The sequence below is a fragment of the Bombina bombina genome, chromosome 5 (genome assembly GCF_027579735.1).
Source record: "Bombina bombina isolate aBomBom1 chromosome 5, aBomBom1.pri, whole genome shotgun sequence".
Classification (NCBI taxonomy): Eukaryota; Metazoa; Chordata; class Amphibia; order Anura; family Bombinatoridae; genus Bombina; species Bombina bombina.
In genome coordinates this window covers 345,069,436-345,090,849 of record NC_069503.1, presented here as the reverse complement: position 1 = coordinate 345,090,849, position 21,414 = coordinate 345,069,436, and the positions used below count along the sequence as shown (strand labels likewise).

Here is a 21,414-nt window from a genome sequence, read left to right as displayed (position 1 = left end):
AGAGATACTAAGCATGTACTGAATTTAGGTTCTAGGACCCAATGCATTGAGGGATCAATCTGGCTTAAAGTTGAGCTTGTGTCCCTTTACTATTCGATCCAACATCAAAGAGCCTTGAGGTCGCAATAATTTTTGTGTAGATGTACAGCTTTAAGAGGGAGGGTTTTTTTTAATGTTTTTTTTCCTGAAGTCACTAAGGCCTAGATTTAGAGTTTTGTCGGTAAGGACCCGCGTAGCTAACGCCGGTATTGAGAGTCCACATAAAGGCTGCGTTAGGCTCCAAAAAAGGAGCGTAGAGAATATTTAACGCAGCTTCAACTCTCGATACCAGAGTTGCTTACGCAAGCGGCCAGCCTCAAAAACGTGCTCGTGCACGATTCCCCCATAGAAAACAATGGGGCTGTTTGAGCTGAAAAAAAACCTAACACCTGCAAAAAAGCCGCGTTCAGCTCCTAACGCAGCACCATTGTTTGCTATGGGGAAACACTTCCTACGTCTGCACCTAACACCCTAACATGTACCCCGAGTCTAAACACCCCTAACCTTACACTTATTAACCCCTAATCTGCCGCCCCCGCTATCGCTGACCCCTGTATATTATTATTAACCCCTAATCTGCCGCTCCGTAAACCGCCGCTACTTACATTATCCTTATGTACCCCTAATCTGCTGCCCTAACATCGCCGACCCCTATATTATATTTATTAACCCCTAATCTGCCCCCCACAACGTCGCCTCCACCTGCCTACACTTATTAACCCCTAATCTGCCGAGCGGACCGCACCGCTACTATAATAAAGTTATTAACCCCTAATCCGCCTCACTAACCCTATAATAAATAGTATTAACCCCTAATCTGCCCTCCCTAACATCGCCGACACCTAACTTCAATTATTAACCCCTAATCTGCCGACCGGAGCTCACCGCTATTCTAATAAATGTATTAACCCCTAAAGCTAAGTCTAACCCTAACACTAACACCCCCCTAAATTAAATATAATTTTAATCTAACGAAATTAATTAACTCTTATTAAATAAATTATTCCTATTTAAAGCTAAATACTTACCTGTAAAATAAACCCTAATATAGCTACAATATAAATTATAATTACATTTTAGCTATTTTAGGATTAATATTTATTTTACAGGCAACTTTGTAATTATTTTAACCAGGTACAATAGCTATTAAATAGTTAAGAACTATTTAATAGTTACCTAGTTAAAATAATTACAAAATTACCTGTAAAATAAATCCTAACCTAAGTTACAATTAAACCTAACACTATACTATCACTAAATTAATTAAATAAAATACCTACAATTACCTACAATTAAACCTAACACTACACTATCAATACATTATTAAATACAATATCTACAAATAACTACAATGAAATAAACTAACTAAAGTACAAAAAATAAAAAAGAACTAAGTTACAAAAAATACAAAAATATCTACAAACATAAGAAAAATATTACAACAATTTTAAACTAATTACACCTACTCTAAGCCCCCTAATAAAACAACAAAGCCCCCCAAAATAAAAAATGCCCTAACATATTCTAAATTACTAAAGTTAAAAGCTCTTTTACCTTACCAGCCCTGAACAGGGCCCTTTGCGGGGCATGCCCCAAGAAGTTCAGCTCTTTTGCCTGTAAAAAAAACATACAATACCCCCCCCAACATTACAACCCACCACCTACATACCCCTAATCTAACCCAAACCCCCTTAAATAAACCTAACACTAAGCCCCTGAAGATCTTCCTACCTTATCTTCACCATACCAGGTTCACCGATCCGTCCTGAAGAGCTCCTCCGATGTCCTGATCCAAGCCCAAGCGGGGGGCTGAAGATGTCCATGATCCGGTAGAAGTCTTCATCCAAGCGGGGCAGAAGAGGTCTTCCATCCGATTGAAGTCTTCATCCAAGCGGGGTAGAAGAGATCTTCCATCCTATTGAAGTCTTCATCCAGGCGGCATCTTCTATCGACATCCATCTGGAGCGGAGCGGCAGCATCCTGAAGACCTCCGACGCGGAACATCCATCCTGGCCGACGACTGAACGACGAATGACGGTTCCTTTAAATGACGTCATCCAAGATGGCGTCCCTCGAATTCCGATTGGCTGATAGGATTCTATCAGCCAATCGGAATTAAGGTAGGAATATTCTGATTGGCTGATGGAATCAGCCAATCAGAATCAAGTTCAATCCGATTGGCTGATCCAATCAGCCAATCAGATTGAGCTCGCATTCTATTGGCTGTTCCGATCAGCCAATAGAATGCGAGCTAAATCTGATTGGCTGATTCCATCAGCCAATCAGAATATTCCTACCTTAATTCCGATTGGCTGATAGAATCCTATCAGCCAATCGGAATTCGAGGGACGCCATCTTGGATGACGTCATTTAAAGGAACCGTCATTCGTCGTTCAGTCGTCGGCCAGGATGGATGTTCCTCGTCGGAGGTATTCAGGATGCTGCCGCTCCGCTCCAGATGGATGTCGATAGAAGATGCCGCCTGGATGAAGACTTCAATCGGATGGAAGACCTCTTCTGCCCCGCTTGGATGAAGACTTCAATCGGATGGAAGACCTCTTCTGCCCCGCTTGGATGAAGACTTCTACCGGATCATGGACATCTTCAGCCCCCCGCTTGGGCTTGGATCAGAACATCGGAGGAGCTCTTCAGGACAGATTGGTGAACCTGGTATGGTGAAGATAAGGTAGGAAGATCTTCAGGGGCTTAGTGTTAGGTTTATTTAAGGGGGGTTTGGGTTAGATTAGGGGTATGTGGGTGGTGGGTTGTAATGTTGGGGGGGGGTATTGTATGTTTTTTTTACAGGCAAAAGAGCTGAACTTCTTGGGGCATGCCCCGCAAAGGGCCCTGTTCAGGGCTGGTAAGGTAAAAGAGCTTTTAACTTTAGTAATTTAGAATAGGGTAGGGCATTTTTTATTTTGGGGGGCTTTGTTGTTTTATTAGGGGGCTTAGAGTAGGTGTAATTAGTTTAAAATTGTTGTAATATTTTTCTTATGTTTGTAGATATTTTTGTATTTTTTGTAACTTAGTTCTTTTTTATTTTTTGTACTTTAGTTAGTTTATTTCATTGTAGTTATTTGTAGATATTGTATTTAATTAATTTATTGATAGTGTAGTGTTAGGTTTAATTGTAGGTAATTGTAGTTATTTTATTTAATTAATTTAATGATAGTATAGTGTTAGGTTTAATTGTAACTTAGGTTAGGATTTATTTTACAGGTAATGTTGTAATTATTTTAACTAGGTAACTATTAAATAGTTCTTAACTATTTAATAGCTATTGTACCTGGTTAAAATAATTACAAAGTTGCCTGTAAAATAAATATTAATCCTAAAATAGCTACAATGCAATTATAATTTATATTGTAGCTATATTAGGATTTATTTTACAGGTAAGTATTTAGCTTTAAATAGGATTAATTTATTTAATAAGAGTTAATTAATTTCGTTAGATTAAAATTATATTTAATTTAGGGGGGTGTTAGTGTTAGGGTTAGACTTAGCTTTAGGGGTTAATACATTTATTAGAATAGCGGTGAGCTCCGGTCGGCAGATTAGGGGTTAATAATTGAAGTTAGGTGTCGGCGATGTTAGGGAGGGCAGATTAGGGGTTAATACTATTTATTATAGGGTTAGTGAGGCGGATTAGGGGTTAATAACTTTATTATAGTAGCGGTGCGGTCCGCTCGGCAGATTAGGGGTTAATAAGTGTAGGCAGGTGGAGGCGACGTTGTGGGGGGCAGATTAGTGGTTAATAAATATAATATAGGGGTCGGCGGTGTTAGGGGCAGCAGATTAGAGGTACATAAGTATAACGTAGTTGGCGGTCGGCAGATTAGGGGTTAAAAAAATGTAATCGAGTGGCGGCGATGTGGGGGGACCTCGGTTTAGGGGTACATAGGTAGTTTATGGGTGTTAGTGTACTTTAGAGTACAGTAGTTAAGAGCTTTATAAACCGGCGTTAGCCCAGAAAGCTCTTAACTACTGACTTTTTTCCTGCGGCTGGAGTTTTGTCGTTAGACACGACTCTAAATACCGGAGTTAGAAAAATCCCATTGAAAAGATAGGATACGCAATTTACGTAAGGGGAAAAAAAAAAAAAGTCGCGGCTGAAAAGTGAGCGTTAGACCCTTTTTTGAGTGACTCCAAATACCAGAGTTAGCCTAAAACCAGCGTTAGGAGCCTCTAACGCTGGTTTTCACGGCTACCGCCAAACTCCAAATATAGGCCTAAATTTCTTTTGAAACATAATTATTTTGTTTTTATTTATTTTGAACCTGCAGAGATGGAGAATAGCAGTTTGCCCCCTCATATACCAACCTATACGTAGATATATGCGGAGACAAACCACTTCAGAGAGTTTATATTGTTTTCTAAAAAGATCTATTGATATATACATATATACATAAAAGCGCTAAAATGTATTTATTTTACAAAAGCAGATCAACTATAAAGCAGCCCCAATCTTTCATACCCATGTAGCTTGAATTGCACTTTGTTGTGCTTTATAATGTTTACTTGTAAAACTGTTTTATCTTCATGAAAAAAAAAGCTAAGGGTCGTACAAATATAACGCTTAGCACTGAAACTCCCCAAGCTAAAGAGACAGCTGTTAGATACAGAGCGACAGATCAGTGGTTTGCATATGATCAAACTCCTGTTGGCTATGAATTAATAGAGCATATTACTTTCTGAGGGAGTTGCTAAACAAGAATATCAGTAACTGAAGTGTTTCCTAGGTTGCTGCTATTCACATGTATTCATGACGCTAGCTCCCCTAAACCACAAAAGTTCCAGGTGCCATGAATTTACAAGGTTGTGCTATTCGACTTGCCCAGTGATCTGTGTTGTGCAAGTAGAGAGATAATGGATGTAGAAGGGGAAAAAAAAGCAAATATAGATAGTAGAAGTCGGGGTCCCCCCACTAGTATCCCCAGTACCCTTGATAGCAATGCAGTCAACATTTTGAACTTACTAATTTTATAGTTTAGAACCGCCCCTGAGCAACAGTGTGTCCAGTTGCAATGCCTGCATTCACCAATAAGCAAGAGCTATTCAGGGTGCTGAACCTAAAATGGTCCGGCTCCTAAGCGTTACATTCCTGTTTTTTTAAATAAAGATAGCAAGAGAACGAAGACAAATTCATAATAGGAGTAAATTAGAAAGTTGCTTAAAATAGTATGCTCTCCTATCTGAATAATGAAAGAACATTTTTGGGTCTAGTATCCTTTTAAGGCAGTGAATAATTCAAAGTTACAGATCACAAATGAATTGTCCACCACACTGAGATAACATTAGCGCCAATGTTAAAGTACCATGGCATTAAAGTTTATCATGATTTCTCAGACCCCCCTCCCCACACTGCAATGACGTTTACCTGCAATTGTCTGCTACACTATTAACTGCAACCAACTTAACTGCAATTATATCTAACCAGTACCTGGCCTCTCACTACATCCCTGAAAACCTACCCCATCTGCAATTAATACTTCCTTACATGACTCAGCCCAACTATACAGCCTTCCCCAATGTAATACTTCCCCTAATTTATGGGTCTCCCTCCTAGCACCCAGTCTAACAATTCTATAGTTTTAATGTTATCATCAATTAATCAAACTAAAATTCTGCATGGCCACATTGTTACAATCAGAATAATTTGCTGCTTCTTACATTTATCAGTGTCAACAGCTATTAAAGGAAATAATTAATCCAGACTGAATTTTCAGGGAGTTACCAGGGTATCTGTAGTTCCTGCTTGTGGATTTATACTGCTTGCACAATGTTTCTTCAGTTTGATGTTTCATTAAAATGTCACAATATTTATTTCTGGGATTCCCCATTTCCTTGCATGGTTATTTATTGTTTTTGAGTAATGTGTATATATTTATTTTAAAATATCATTAATACTTGTAATATATTTGCCAGAATAATAGATTTGTTTTTTTTTATGAATTTAACTTGCATATGTTAGGCAGCCATTAAACACACCATGGCACAGCAAAATGACATTACTGTTGTCTAATCAGAATATATCAGGCTATATTTTTGTACTCATAAGGTATAATTAGTTGTATAATGCCACATGCAAAGATAATAAAATCTGGTCTGACCAGGTTTTAATCTCCTTGTTTAATGAAGACCATTCATGGTAAGCCAACTAATTATTTGTCGTGGTACATATCCTTTATTATTGGCAATAAGCAACCACCTCTACAAATTATTTCTACATCTAGAAGAGGAGTTTGAAAGAATTTTAATTGGATTTTAATTATTTATTTCTTACATGTAGGTCTTTGGTCCTTTGATCTGACGGTGACACAGCTTCTTCAGGAGAATATTCCAGAATCTGAGCGTGGAGTAGTTAATGGCGTGCAAAGCTCAATGAATTATCTGATGGATTTAGTCCATTTTATCATGGTCATTTTAGCTCCGCAACCTCAGCAGTTTGGACTCCTAGTTATCATTTCTATCCTGTTTGTTATAGCTGGACACACAATGTACTTTTTTTATACCAAAAAATATAAAACAAAAGAGAGGGAATCACTGAATACTCCTGCCTGATAGTATTGTAATAACCAGTTTTTAAAAGGCTAACACTCATTGTAGCTAAATCTTTGTAGTACGAGTGTCGCATGAAGTGTTGATTAATTTTAGAATACCTGTCCAATGTTCACCCAATCTGTTCAGTTTCTTTTTTTATTATTATTTTATACATGATCCACCCTATTCCATATACAGCTCCTATTTTCTTCACCAGAAATAAAAAAACGAAATTATTTAAACGATTACTTACACTCAGTGTATCTCTTTATTCCAAAAAAATATTTTGGCCCAATCCTATTTTATTTACATAATAAACTACAGTGGGGGATTAGGGGCAGGGCCCCATGAGTTTTTTGGGCAAAACAAAATCAAATCAATAATAATTTAACACAATGCCAATGCGAGGTAGGACAGTAAGTTTGTTTTTTTCAGTAAGTTTTTTTTAGGAGGGGGGTCAGGGGGTTAGTTTAAAATAATAATAAAAAAGCTTATAGTAAAAAAAAAACTTACAAAATACTGTCATGATCTAAGGTCATTTTTTTTTTTAAATCTGCCCTGCCTGAGAGCACTTTACACATCCTCAGTCTGCTTCTGTAAGAGATTTCTAAGTTCTCACATTCAGTCTCCATTAGGACTCCTAAGCACAAGTCTCATTAAAAATATAAAAATAAGGGCTCGTAACCTTCCATTGGCTGACAGCATGGCAGACATCCCAACCTGCAAAACCTCATTTCAGGGAGGTGGCTTCACCCGCTACTGCGCCTCCACCCCACCCCCACCCCTCCCAATTATATATTGGACACCTTGAAACCCTAAATAAGATAGAGACGTATCATTAAAGTAGCTTCCCACTAAAGTCACATTAAAAAAAAATTAGCTTTATTGCACAACCAGATACAGCAAACCTATTTTCCAGTGATCGTACGCTTGTTGAATGCTTAAATATTTTAGAAAATTAAGTTTAATTACGTGCAGTAAATAAGATAGTATTTGCGTTTTATTTTATTAAAATCAGTGGGGGCTTTTTGGTTACTGATGCATGCTTTGAGGGTTCTTTAAAGTCCCAGCAACTAAAGGCATTCCTTAAAGAAACACTTTTCTGGATTTGGGTCACATTGGATCATAGCACTTGTAGTTTCAGGGAGACTGTACTCCATTTGCTGGCATCAGGGAGCCACTATTACAATCAGGGAGACTCCCTGAACTTCAGGGAGAGTTGGGATGTCTGGCATGGGAGGGCAGGGTTACTCATTCAGTATGGATGTCATGTGAAAACCCACATGGTCTGCCCTGCATACAGCCTTCCCTTCTTCCCCTTGTGGTTAACTTGCCAGCTCACTTGCTTTCCATTGCATAATCCAGTCCCCCCTCCTGGTGAAAGTAATTAGAAAGAAATCTGGATCAGAGTGTCACAGAAGAACAAGGAGACAACTGTGCAGAACAAATAAGCTCAGGCATTCAGACAAAGAACAAAACTTCTCCTCATGAGGTAAAGGGTAGGGGGTTTGATGTTGTTCCCATAGCTTTAAACTCACTGCCACTGTTTTTATGGAGTTTTACACATTGCAATTACTATTTATTTGAATCATAGCTATAAACTGACTGTCACTGTATGGAGTTTTACATATTGCAAGCACTATTTATTTGAATTATAGCTATAAACTCATTGCTTTAAGTCTTATGCTTCACCAACTCTGTAGAATTTATTGCTATGGATCACAGATTGGTCTACTCATTTTCTCTCTTTTCCTAGCATCTCTTGCTATATACTTTACTTTTCTAAGTCATGAAAACAGACTTCTTTAAAGTGATGGTAAATTCTAGTGTTTGTGAAACTCTAGGATTTACCATTGGAACAAATAAAGGGAGCTTTGATTCAAGAAGTATAAAATACTTCATGCTGAAAGCTCCTTTATTTATTTGCAGCATTCGCCGCACTGAGCGCCAAGCTGGATTTTACGCACGGCTATTGGCTAAGAGGTAAAAACGTCACCCCTCAGCCAAATAGCGTTCTGCAGTGGGCTGCTTTAGCTTCAGCAATGTAACTATAATGTTAAAGGGGCATAAACCCAACAATACCAATTACTCTTGCCAACATCTACCTACCGAAAAAGTTAAAAAGTACAAAAAGTAACACAAAAACTTCTCGAGCACTCAAAAGGCATTACCTTTTTAGGAGGAGATTTTAATCTTGCCCTTGACCCTCAATTAGACACTTCAAATAGCCACTCCTCCTACCCTAAAAAAGTATTAAAGTCTGTAAACACACAATTATCTCTGTTACTTCTATATGACATATGGAGGACCATGCACCCTACAGAGATAAACTACTCCTTCTATTCACATTCACACGGCTCATACTTGAATCGATTACCTCCTGACTGTCTCACTAGGACTATCCTTGATCACCAAAACGGACATACTTCCACAAATTTGGTCAGATCATTCCCCCCATCTCCTGCCTCTTCCACTGGCCAAGTACACCACTGACAACCTACATATGGAGACTAGATGAACACATCCTAGATGACAGCCTAAATCAAATAAACCTAGAAAAGACGCTTAGGGAATATTTTGACAACAACAAAATCGAACACAACACACCCACAACCATATGGGAAGCCCACAAATGCGTCATGAGAGGTGCATTCCTTCAATTGAAAGCCCAACAGAAAAAACAACATAAACAACTATTAAGCTCCCTACTCTCACAAATATCCTACAGGGAAAAACAACACAAAAAAGATCCATCTTCTAAACTCATCACCACGTCACTGACAAAAGCTAGAGAAACCCTTAACTCTTAACTCACTATCTTACTCAAACAGATCCAAATAAAAACCTTACATTAAAGACAATTCTACAGAGAGATAAACCACGTTCACTCCTTGCAAAGGCCCTAAAACGCAAACAACTAAAATCATATGTACATGAACTCAAGAACAAAAAAGGAAAAATCCACAAAGACAGCAAAACAATCGCAAACATCTTCAAAAATTACTATTCTTTTTTTTTTTTTTTTTTTTAATTTATCTTTATTCAATATCCAATATTGTAACAAAACAAATTGTATCTCAATCAAAATTGCATTACACCTCATGGGGCATATTAATAATCAGTGCATCAAAATAAAAGAACTGAACATGATATTTTAACAATTCGTATAACAAAAATACATCGCAAAAAAACCCAAAAAAACAGTTCCTAATTTTTTATTCTTTTTTTGTTGCTATGTTGGTTTTTTTATCTTTATTCAATGTCCAATATTGTAAAATAATAAATCATATCTCATACAGAATTACATTACGCCTCCTGGGGCATATTAGTGATCAGTGCATCAACATAAAAATATATTGGATTTTTTCTTTAGATTTTCTAGAGCAATAGGGGTAATTTAATATTAATTGCATTAAGTAACTTTAAACCACCCACATAAGCAGTATGGAGGGGGACGAGAGAGTAGGAGGGGAAAGAAAAGGGGGAGAAAAAAAAACCCAGACAGTCAATATAGGGAATAGAAGGTTAGCTATTGGGTATATTATTTTTACCATATTCCTAGTAACACCATTTCTGAATATCTAAATGGGTATATTAGATAATCTATTTCTTTTTTTGGAAAGGTTTTTATGAATAATGACCATTTCTGAAAAAAGTTACAAACATCTCGGGTATCATGTAATTTTGTATTGTATTGTTCCATTATGCATTGTTTTTCATGCAATTTCTAATCTCTGATATACTAGGTGCTGAAGATTCTTTCCATTTTTGAAAATTAAATATCTGGTTGTTAAAATAGCAACATTAACAATTTTTTTCTTACTGGAAGGAATTCGTTCTTCTATTCTAAGAAATACTATCGTCTAGATTATGAGTCTTGCGTTAGCCTTAAAAAGCAGCGTTGAGAGGTCCCAACGCTGCTTTTTAACGCCCGCTGGTATTACGAGTCAGGCAGGAGAGGGTCTACCGCTCACTTTTTTTCCATGATTTTAGCTTACTGCAAATCCCCTTACGTCAATTGCGTATCCTATCTTTTTAATTGGATTTGCCTAACGCCGGTATTACGATCACCTGAAAAAGTGAGTGGTAGACCCTCTCCTGGCAAGACTCCTACCGCATTTAAAAGTCAGTAGTTAAGAGTTTTATGGGCTAACGCCGTAACATAAAACTCTTAACTAAAGTGCTAAAAAGTACACTAACACCCATAAACTACCTATTAACCCCTAAACCGAGCCCCCCCCCACATCGGAAACACTTAACTAAAATGTTTAACCCCTAATCTGCCGACCTTACATCGCCGCCACTTTAATAAATGTATTAACCCCTAAACCGCCGCACTCCCGCCTCGCAAACACTAGTTAAATTTTATTAACCCCTAATCTGCCATCCCTAACATCACCGACACCTACCTACATTTATTAACCCCTAATCTGCCGACCCCAACGTCGCTGCTACTATATTAAATTTATTAACCCCTAAATCTAAATCTAACCCTAACCCCCCCTAACTTAAATATAATTTAAATACATCTAAATAAATTTACTACAATTAAAGAAATTATTGCTATTTAAAACTAAATACTTACCTATAAAATAAACCCTAAGATAGCTACAATATAACTAATAGTTAAAATAAGTACAAATTTACCTGTAAAATAAATCCTAACCTAAATTACAATTAAACTATAATAATTAAACTAATTACCTAAACTACCTACAATTAAATTAAATAATCTAAATTACGAATAAAAACAAACACTAAATTACAGAAAATAAAAAAAGAATTACAAGAATTTTAAACTAATTACACCTAATCTAATCCCCCTAATAAAATAAAAAAGCCCCCCAAAATAATAAAATTCCCTACCGTATACTAAATTACAAATAGCCCTTAAAAGGGCCTTTTGTGGGGCATTGCCCCAAAGTAATCAGCTCTTTCACCTGTAAAAAAAAATACAATACCCCTCCCAACATTAAAACCCACCACCCACACACCCAACCCTACTCTAAAACCCACCCAATCCCCCCTTAAAAAAACCTAACACTATCCCCTTGAAGATCACCCTACCTTGAGCCGTCTTCACCCAGCCGGGCACAAGTGGTCCTCCAGAGGGTCTTCATCCTATCCGGCCAGAAGAGGACCTCCAGACCGGCAGAAGGCTTCATCCAATATCTTCTATATTCATCATAATTTATTTAATTGTAGTAAATTTATTTAGATGTATTTAAATTATATTTAAGCTAGGGGGGTGTTAGGGTTAGGGTTAGACTTAGGTTTAGGGGTTAATAAATGTATTATAGTGGCGGCGACGTTGGCCGCGGCAGATTAGGCGTTAATAAATTTAATATAGTTGCGGTGATGTTGGGGGCAGTAGATTAGGGGTTCATAAGTATAATGTAGGTGGCGGCGGTGTCCGGAGTGGCAGATTAGGGGTTAATAATATAATGTAGGTGTCAGCGATAGCGGGGGCGGCAGATTAGGGGTTAATAAGTGTAAGATTAGGGGTGTTTAGATTCGGGGTTCATGTTAGGGTGTTAGGTGCAGACATAAAATTAATTTCCCCATAGGAAACAATAGGGTTGCATTAGGAGCTGAACGCTGCTTTTTTGCAGGTGTTAGGTTTTTTTTCAGCCAGCTCAGCCCCATTGTTTCCTATGGGGAAATCATGCACGAGCACGTTTTGCCAGCTTACCACTACCGCAAGCAACGCTGGTATTACAGTGAGATGTGGAGCTAAATTTTGCTCAACGCTCACTTTTCTGAGGCTTACGCCAGCTTGAAGAAAACCTGTAATACCAGCGTTGGCTTAAGTGAGCGGTAAGAAAAAAAGGCTTGTTAGCCCCGCACAGCCTTAACGACAAAAACTCGTAATCTAGGCGTATATTTGCATACGACAGAGCCAAATGGGAGATTTCCACCTTTTTGAGCAGCCAGTATTCTAGTTTATTCCAGACCAATCTAATCTTTGGACAATCCCATAGCATATGCATGAGGTTAGCCGCACAATGAACATTTCAGGCATTTATTAATGTGGGGATTCCCACATTTATGCCCCTTATCAGGCGTAAAATATGACATATGAAGAAGTTTAATATGGGATTCTCTCCATGTAGAAGAAAAAGTAGTGCGGTTAACTTCCATAGATAGAATAGATACTTGTATAATACCATCCTCTATTGGAGCCGAAGCTAAAACCGGTGCCCACTTAGATTCTATTTTTGTTATATTGTTGGGGCCTTTACATGGATTCAATATTTGATAACAAGGATAAATTGACATCTGGCCATTTTTCACTTAAGTCAGCCAATTATCTAAAGGTCCCAATAACCAATTCCAACCAGAGTCATTTATTAACTTCCAGATATAATGTCTTGCCTGCAAATAAGCATAAAAATCCTTCTGGTGGAGTTCATAATCCCTTCTAAGATCTGCAAATGTTTTGATAGATCTCTCTGGTATCTCCAATAATTGGACTACCTTTTCTAAACCTAAACCTTGCCACCTTTGAAAAAGTAATGATTGTAGGCCGGCTTGAAATTGAGGATTCCCTTTTAATGGTAAGTGTTTAGAAAGTCTGCCATCTATTTCTAATATATTACAAATCTTTGACCATGTCTTAATTGGATTGGATATAGTTCTGAGTTTTTTATTTCCGGTGAAATTTCTTCAGGTTTTGTATGTATTAATGCTATAGGGAGATATGGAGAGGTTATATTATTTTCTAACTCATTATCAGTTATGTAATCCTTAACACATATCCAGTCCGTTACTATACGGGCTAGAAATGCTAGATTATATAACTTAAGATCTGGTAAACTGCAGCCCCCAAATTTCTTGGGTAAGCAGAGCTTTACCAGTGATATTCTAGATTTTTTACCTTGCCATATAAATTTTCTCAGAGCCATGTTTAAAATCTTAATATATTTCCCTTTCAGGAATACTGGAATATTTTGACAAGTGTAAATAATTTTCGGGAACAATACCATCTTATATAAAGCAATACGGCCTGATAATGAGAGAGGAAGATTCTGCCAATTTTTCATTGCATCTATTATTGATTCCATTATCAGTGGTATATTAAGACTGTACCATTGTTCTGGGTTCAATGAAATTGCAATACCCAAGTATTTAAATGAGTCCCTAATGATTTTAAAAGGTATATTTTCCCGAGATTGTTTAGTCTGTTTTATCCATAGTAATTCGAATTTATTGGTATTCATTTTATAAACCAAAAATTAACTAAATTGATTAATATTTAGCAACAACTTTGGTATATTTATTTGGATATTTCTCATATAAATTAAAATATAATCAGCATACAGAGTTATCTTGAGCTCCTTTTTTTATCTTGACCTTCCATGTTTCGTCTGATTAAAATCGCAAGGGGTTCGATTGCAATATCAAAAAGCAAAGGATTAAGAGGTCATCTCTGTCTTGTGCCTCTGGCTAACTTTATATCTGATAACAATCTACCATTAACTACCAGCCTCGTGTGGGCTTTATTAGATGAGTTTTCAATAAATTTGGAGAATTGGCCTTTAAACCCGAATTTGGATAAGGTATATAAGATATGATCATGATGGACTGAATCGGACGCTTTTTCAGCGTCAATTGCAATTACTGCCATATCTGGGTTTTCTTGTCCTCCCTCCTGTATCTCCTTCAATTATGTTTTGAAATAATCAATAGTAAGGAATAGTTCCCAGATTTTTGCCAATTAATTCCTATGTATTAGGAATCCAACTTGATTTTTATGTATTATAGATGGGAGGAGAATTTGTAATCTACGATCCAGGATTGAGGTCAACAATTTATAATCTGTATTTAACAGGGCTATTGGTCTATAAGATTCTTTCTGGGCTGGATCTTTTCCCGGTTTTAAGATAAGTGTGGTAAAAGATGTGGCAAAGTTAAGGGAGTCCGGATTGCCTTCAATATACATGTCATTAAATAGTGTAGCTAAATATGGAGCAACAGATGATGATAGAATTTTATAGAATTCATTAGGCAAGGCATCAGGGCCTGCAGCCTTATTGATAGGCATATCCTTAATACTTTTAATAAACTCTTCCTCGGTAATAGGGGAATTCAATATTACATTTAGTTCTTCTGTTATGTTGGGACAAGGAATCTTTTTTCAGAAGTCTGCACATTCCGTCCTGTTTGATGATCTTAAAGAATAAAGAGTTTGATAATAATTACCCAAAATATTTAAGATCTCTTCTGGATTTGTGAGTAATTTATCATCCTTCTGAATAGCTTAAATCGGCGCTGAGCCTCTGTCTTGCTTAATTAAGTTAGCAAGAAGTTTACCTGCTTTATTACCAAATTTATATAATTGCGATTGTAATTTCAGTTCTTTTTGTGTAGATGTATGTATAAGGAAAGTATCTCTTTCCTTTTTAGCTTGTGTATATTTATTCCAAGTTTTAGATGTTTTATTTAATATGTATCTATTATAGGCATTTGATAATGTTTCCGAAATTTCTTCCTCCTTTTTTAATAATTCCTAGTTCTATTAATATTGTATGGCAAAATCTCCCCCCTCATTACTGTTTTTGCCGCTTCCCAAAAAAAGTTGGTCGATTTGTATATTCACTATTTAGTTGAGCATATTCCTCAAATTTATGCCTAAGCCATGTTTTGAATTCTAAATCTGTAGCTAGAGATTGAGGAAAATGAAATCAATTTTTTTTGTTTTTTAGGTCAATTGGGCATATTTCAAAAGTTATCAGGGCATGATCCGAGATTGTAATCGGGAGGATATCAGATTCTAATTTAAATTTATATAATTTTTCATCTATTAAGAAAAGATCTATTCTCAAGAGAGTCTTATGAGCCTTAGAAAGGCAAGTATATTTTTTGATATCTGGATTTTGCGATCTCCAAATATCCTTAACGCTTAGGTTGTAGGACAGTTTAAGAAAAATTTTAGCTTCTAGATTATCTCTTTTTGTTTTTATAAATAAAGAATCTTGCCTTAATCTATCTAAAGCATATTGTGCGGCCATATTAAAATCTCCTCTAATTATTACGAATCCCTCCTTATTGGAGAGTATTTTAGTTTGCAAAGTTTTCCAGAAATCATAATTTATAATATTCGGCGCATATATGTTACAGAGTGTGTACATAATCGTGGTAATTCTAATTTTTAATAGTAAAAATCTCCCACCTGGATCAGCTTTGACAGCCACCATTTCAGCCCTCATTTTTTTCCCTAATAAAATTGCTACTCCTCCCTTCCTTCCAACTGCCGGTGATGCAATTACTTCCTGGACCCAGGAATTTTTAAGTTTAATTACTTCATCTAATTTCAAATGGGTTTCTTGGAGGAAGGCAATATCTGTGTTCATCTTTTTCAGATGGGATAATATTGTCTTTCTCTTAATAGGAGATGTCAGTCCTCCTATATTCCAAGAGACCATTTACATCTCTTATCTATTTCCATTATTTAAATAAAGGGAGAAAAAAGAAAGAGAAAAAAAAATTAAAAACACCCCAGCCCTTCCCCTCCCACTCTCTCTCCCCATTATGTGTGATTATTATGAATGAAGGATCATAAAAAAAAAAACCCTATCGCCCAAGCCCCTTCCCATTGCCCCGGGGCCCTTCCTTCCATAGCCGAGGCACCATCCCTGTATATGGACTGACCTTTGTACCAGAAAAAAAAGGGAAAACTCTGACCTTAATATTTAATTTTAAATTTGTAATCATGCAGGTTGGCTCTATTACTTAGCTTGTGGATATCGTCTGTGCTATGAATTTTTCAGCATCCCTCGCTGACTCAAAGAATTGTGTATTATTATCAATTGTTATCTTTAGTTTGGCTGGATATATTTAAGTGGCCTGGTGTCCCTGATTAATCAATTTAGTGCAGATTGGAGATAACTCCCTCCTCTTTGCTGAAGTTTCGGCCGAAAAATCCTGAAAAGCATTATTTTAGTACTACCTAAAAAAATCGGTTGATTTTTTCTATAAAATTGTAATAGAGTAAGTTTGTCTTGGTAATTTAAAACTTTAGCAATAATTGGTCTTGGCCTAACTTTCCCTTTCTCAAAATGTTGCCATCCTAGCCTATGAGCTCTTTCTATTACAAGTTGTGGATAGATTTGTGGCATCTGTAGTAGATGTGGAATTGTAACTGTTAATAATTTATTTAGATCTTCATATTGTTTTTCTTCAGGAACTCCAATTATCCTAAGATTGTTTCTCCTCGCACGATTTTCTAGATCTTCTAGCTTGTTCTGGGTTTTTAGAAGTTTAGAGTTTATGTCGTCTATCTTTGCGTTATGATTCCTATAATATCTTCCACGTCAGATATTCTTTGTTCTGCTTCAGTTATTCTCTTAGAGAACTGTCATATTTCAGTTGTTGAAGAGTTAATATCTTGCTTAATCTCATTTCTAAGTAATTCAAACTTAGGGGATAAGGCTTCAGTTATCCTTGCAACTAATGATTGTGTATCTATTGATTCATTTGTTTGTGAAGTATTAATGCTACTGGAGTTTATATCCGTTGACATTTCTTGGGTGATCTTGGGTGAACTTGTTTTTTCTTTGGTAAAACCACATTTAGCCCATGTCAACTTTCTTTTTCCCCTTCTTTCCCCCTTTTTCTATAAAGGGATTAGAGATTCCTTATGGAAGTGATTTCGAGAGAGAGAAAAAAAGAAAAAGAAAAAAAAAAGACCCCTATATGACCTATTTTGTTATGCTAGACTTTAAGAAGCAATTTTACTTGTCCTCTAAACCTTTACAGATTACCTATCAAGGTAAATTCAAAATAATCTCAGTTTGGGTCTTTGAATAGTATAAAACAATATGACCCCCTCTTCTCTATCTTTAATAGACAGCAATCTTAAAATAGTGTGATCTTCTATATAGACCCCAGCTGATTCTAAACAATTGATTTCACAAGCTGTTTAAAGACACAGATCTGTATATTAAAACATCATCAATGGAGTGATCTTCTGTATAGACCCCAGCTGATTTTGAACAATTGGTTTCACAAGCTATTAAAGACTTAAACCATCATCCTAAACTTGGGCAAAGTATATATATATATATATATATATATATATATATATATATATATATATTTACAAAGAAAATAAGGTTAGGCTCGTATAGTTATCTTAAACTGAACTCTAAATAGCAATTTACTTGCTCTCTAATTATATCAAAGTAAATACCATATGATCTCAATTTGGGTCTTTGAATAATATAAAACAATATGACCCCCTCTTCTCTATCTTAAATAGGCAGCAACCTTACAATGGAGTGATCTTCTATATAGACCCCAGCTGGGTATTAAACAATTGGTTTCACAAGCTATTAAGGACACAAATCTATATGTTAAAACATCAACCCAACCTTAAGCAGAGTATATATAATTACAAAGAAATTAAGGTTGAACTCTTATGATTATCTTAAGCAGATCTCCAAATAGCAATTTACTTGCTCTAATTATGAATCTACGATTTTAGAATAGTAAGACCTTATTTTAGTGAAAAAAGTATCTACAGCAAGGCTAAGATATATCACTGCCATATATTCATAACACATAGACTTTTGGCTCATGTTTATGCAGCTTTTACATACAAATATCCCACCTCTTTAAATACTTTTTAAGATAAAGGGACCATTATTTTTAAGCAGAGCCAATTTCTATAATAAACTAAGCCCAGAGTGAATGGGACTATCAAAGCACCCTTGCTGTGAATCCTCTAAAGTTTCATGGCTCGTTAGAGTAGACAAGGGCCAAAGAAGGTCCTGAGCCACCCCAATACTAGTTCCAGTTAGAGCCCTATGGAGTTGAAGCAAAAGTACCTGACCCACTCCATGGGATCTGCACGCCCAGGCAGCAAGCTCAGTCTGAGAATAAAATTCCACTCTGCCGAAGCTCCCTCATGCAGCACCGGTGGGAGGGAGCAGAAAAACTGGACAAGCCATTTCCAAGGCCCAGATAGGAGCTCGCCGGGGGCAAAGATAAGCCTGCTACCAAGCAGCTCCATGACGACTCCGGCAAGTCTCTCTCTCACAGCCTCCATGTAGAGGGGAAAAGACCACCCTGCTTCTGTATCATGTGTGGGACTTCACCAAAGCGGCTAAGCCAATCGGGACTCCAGGATCACAGTGAGGCAGCGACAAAGACCACCGCAGCAGGACCCCACAACCAGGATCAAGCGAGGATGAAGAGCCACAGGTAAGCCATTCTTACGGGTCAGGAGATTCTTGTCTTGAATATTCAGCTGGGTGAAAACCTTAAGAAGCCAAGCCACCACAATATCTCCCCTCACGCAGCACTTGTGGTAGGGGAGCTAAGGTGAAGTACGGGTATCTTTATTCAAGAAGTCAGCCAGGAAGATTTTTTCTGTGTCACCCCTCTCGAAGCTTACATTAGAGGGGGAAAGGACTTATGCATTTTCGGGGATAATACTTCTCCCAATTTTAAAGCTTGAAAAAAGCAAGGTTTTTCAGTTCATAAATTTGGTGCAGTACGCAGCTCAGTGCGCTAGTATGGCACTGCAAGGGTGCTGGAAGCGATATAACGTTGCTGCATGAGCCACCCAAGGTCCAGGGTGTTCAGCACAATAATTTCTGCCAGCTGTTCTTGCCAGGAACTGGAGAACAAGCGTTACATGACCTTACGCTTGTGCTCCTCCCACCAGCACCTCTCTATAGCATTTCTCAGAACTACACTTCTTTATACAACCTTAACAATAACCCCAATCCCACAACCAAACTTCAGGAACACACACACACCATGACACTCACAAACTTACCTGTTTCACTCCTGCAGGTCTTGAAAGCCTTCAATAACTTTGGGAAAGTCTCCAATGTCCAACTAAACATGAGAAAATCAGAGATATTAAACATATATCGACACCACAAGATATACTCACACAAGTCATCTCAAGCTGCCTCTTGCACCTCCAAGTGAGTAAAATAAAATACCTGGGAATCTATCTCTCCCCAGACTCCCACGTACTATTCGAATCCAACTACAAACTAATCGAAAACACAATTATTGTGGATCTCTCCAATTGGAAAAATAAATCTATATCATGGCTTGGCAGAGTGAGTGTATTCAAAATAAACATTCTACCAAGAATCCTAAATATACTACTGACTCTACCTATATCACTCCCCCATAAATATATCCACAAATTACAGGGTGACTTGGAAAAATATATCCGGAATGGGCAGACCACAAATAAATAAACACACTATATACCTTCCAAAAGAACCCGGGGGATTGGCAGTCCCAAACATCTCCAAATATAGACTAGCCTCCTTCCTACATAGGTTGCTTGATTGGTGCTCTAAAAATGACAAACTATGGATAGGACTCGAGAGGGCGATCCTAGATAGAGACAATGTGGGCACCACGGCGTGGCTGCCCACAAACCTCAGGCCAACACACATTTCCAATTATCCCTGGCTGAGAGAATTCTTCTCAGTCTGGGACTCCATCACCAACATATCTAGCAGCATCTCGACCAAAGTGTCCCCCCTAACCCCCTTCAGAAGTAACCAAGCGATCCCAACACCGACCACACAAACACATCCCCCCAAGCCGCCACACTTAAGCCAGGAGACCTTCTATCACCTTCTCCATGACCACAAATTAACACAAATTAAAATCTTATGAGGAGATCATGCAGGACCCCATGCTTCTCTCTAACTGGTTTTCCTATGCTAAACAAAACACTTCCTAGAATCCAACACATCTAAAAGCCAAATTACCAGACAACTTTTTTTGTTTTTGAAAAATATTATTATTGAGACAAACAAAAAAGAATAAGGTAATACAACTCCACATGGGTATGTGCATAGAAATTATAAACATGAAAAGGTATACAATAAGACTTAGACATGGATGTAATAATTATCGTCTTATATTCAACACATACATAGTTCTTCATTGGCTAGCGAGTATAGAGGTGGAGTTTCTCTGGAGTAATTACAGGGTCTCATTTTTAGTGTTATAAGGGGCATAGCGAATATATGTTGACAGAGTTATGTCCCTATGTTGTAAGGGGTTAGGCCAGGAAGACCACTCCCTGTAAACTGAAGTAAATACAGAATAATAATATAGTGAAAAATCAGCAAGTCCACTTGTGGTGAGGGGAATATTTGTCAGATAGCTGACTTGGGATTTCGGATTATTCAAGAGATCTGTAGTGATGAAGGGATAAAACTAGTTAGAATACTTATAGGACCCAGTTTAAGGGGGGGGGAGGCGGAGCTATAATAGATTGCTCTACATAAAATGTAGCTGATATAAGAAGGGAGAGGATGAACCTGGTAAGTACTCTGGATATGCGGTTGGAGCAAAAGGAGCAGGAGAGAGAAACTTGCTGGCACATGGCTGAATATTCTTTCATCTCAGCTATGGTTGAGTTGCGAAGACTTATAGATAAGGAGTAGCATATATATTCAGCAATAACCGAATATCCAAGGAGGAGGAGATTAAACAGACAGATATCAGTTAGGTATAGTTTTCACATGCTAATAAGAAAGGAGTAATAAGTATTGTACATATCCTGCTATAGTGTACTACATACATTTGTGAACATAACTGGTAGACATACTGTCTTGTTATAAATTTATAAAAAGCAGCAAGCTCCTCTCTTATTAATGGCATTCACAAAAATGATCAAACTTAACTATCCAAAGTTCTCAGAACATAGAGCAAAATCATATAGAGCATTATTTAGAGGAGGCAAAACAGGTTATAACATATGGAAATAAAGTGATAGAGTGATGTAATATCTCAAACTAGCGTTTAAATTGACAACAATTACAAAGTCATCATGCATCCGTTAACAAA

General features: G+C 37.1%; 1 protein-coding gene across 1 annotated transcript in view; it reads left to right on the top strand.

The window, feature by feature from the left end:
- The window catches only part of LOC128659334 (solute carrier family 40 protein member 1-like), a 51,239-nt gene extending 44,415 nt beyond the window's left edge, over positions 1–6,824 (top strand). Inside the window, exon 9 of the mRNA XM_053713000.1 lies at positions 6,329–6,824. Within this exon, the coding sequence (XP_053568975.1) occupies positions 6,329–6,600 (272 nt within the window). The 3' untranslated portion in view covers positions 6,601–6,824. The remainder of the gene's footprint in view (positions 1–6,328) is intronic.
- Positions 6,825–21,414: the final 14,590 nt, after the last annotated feature.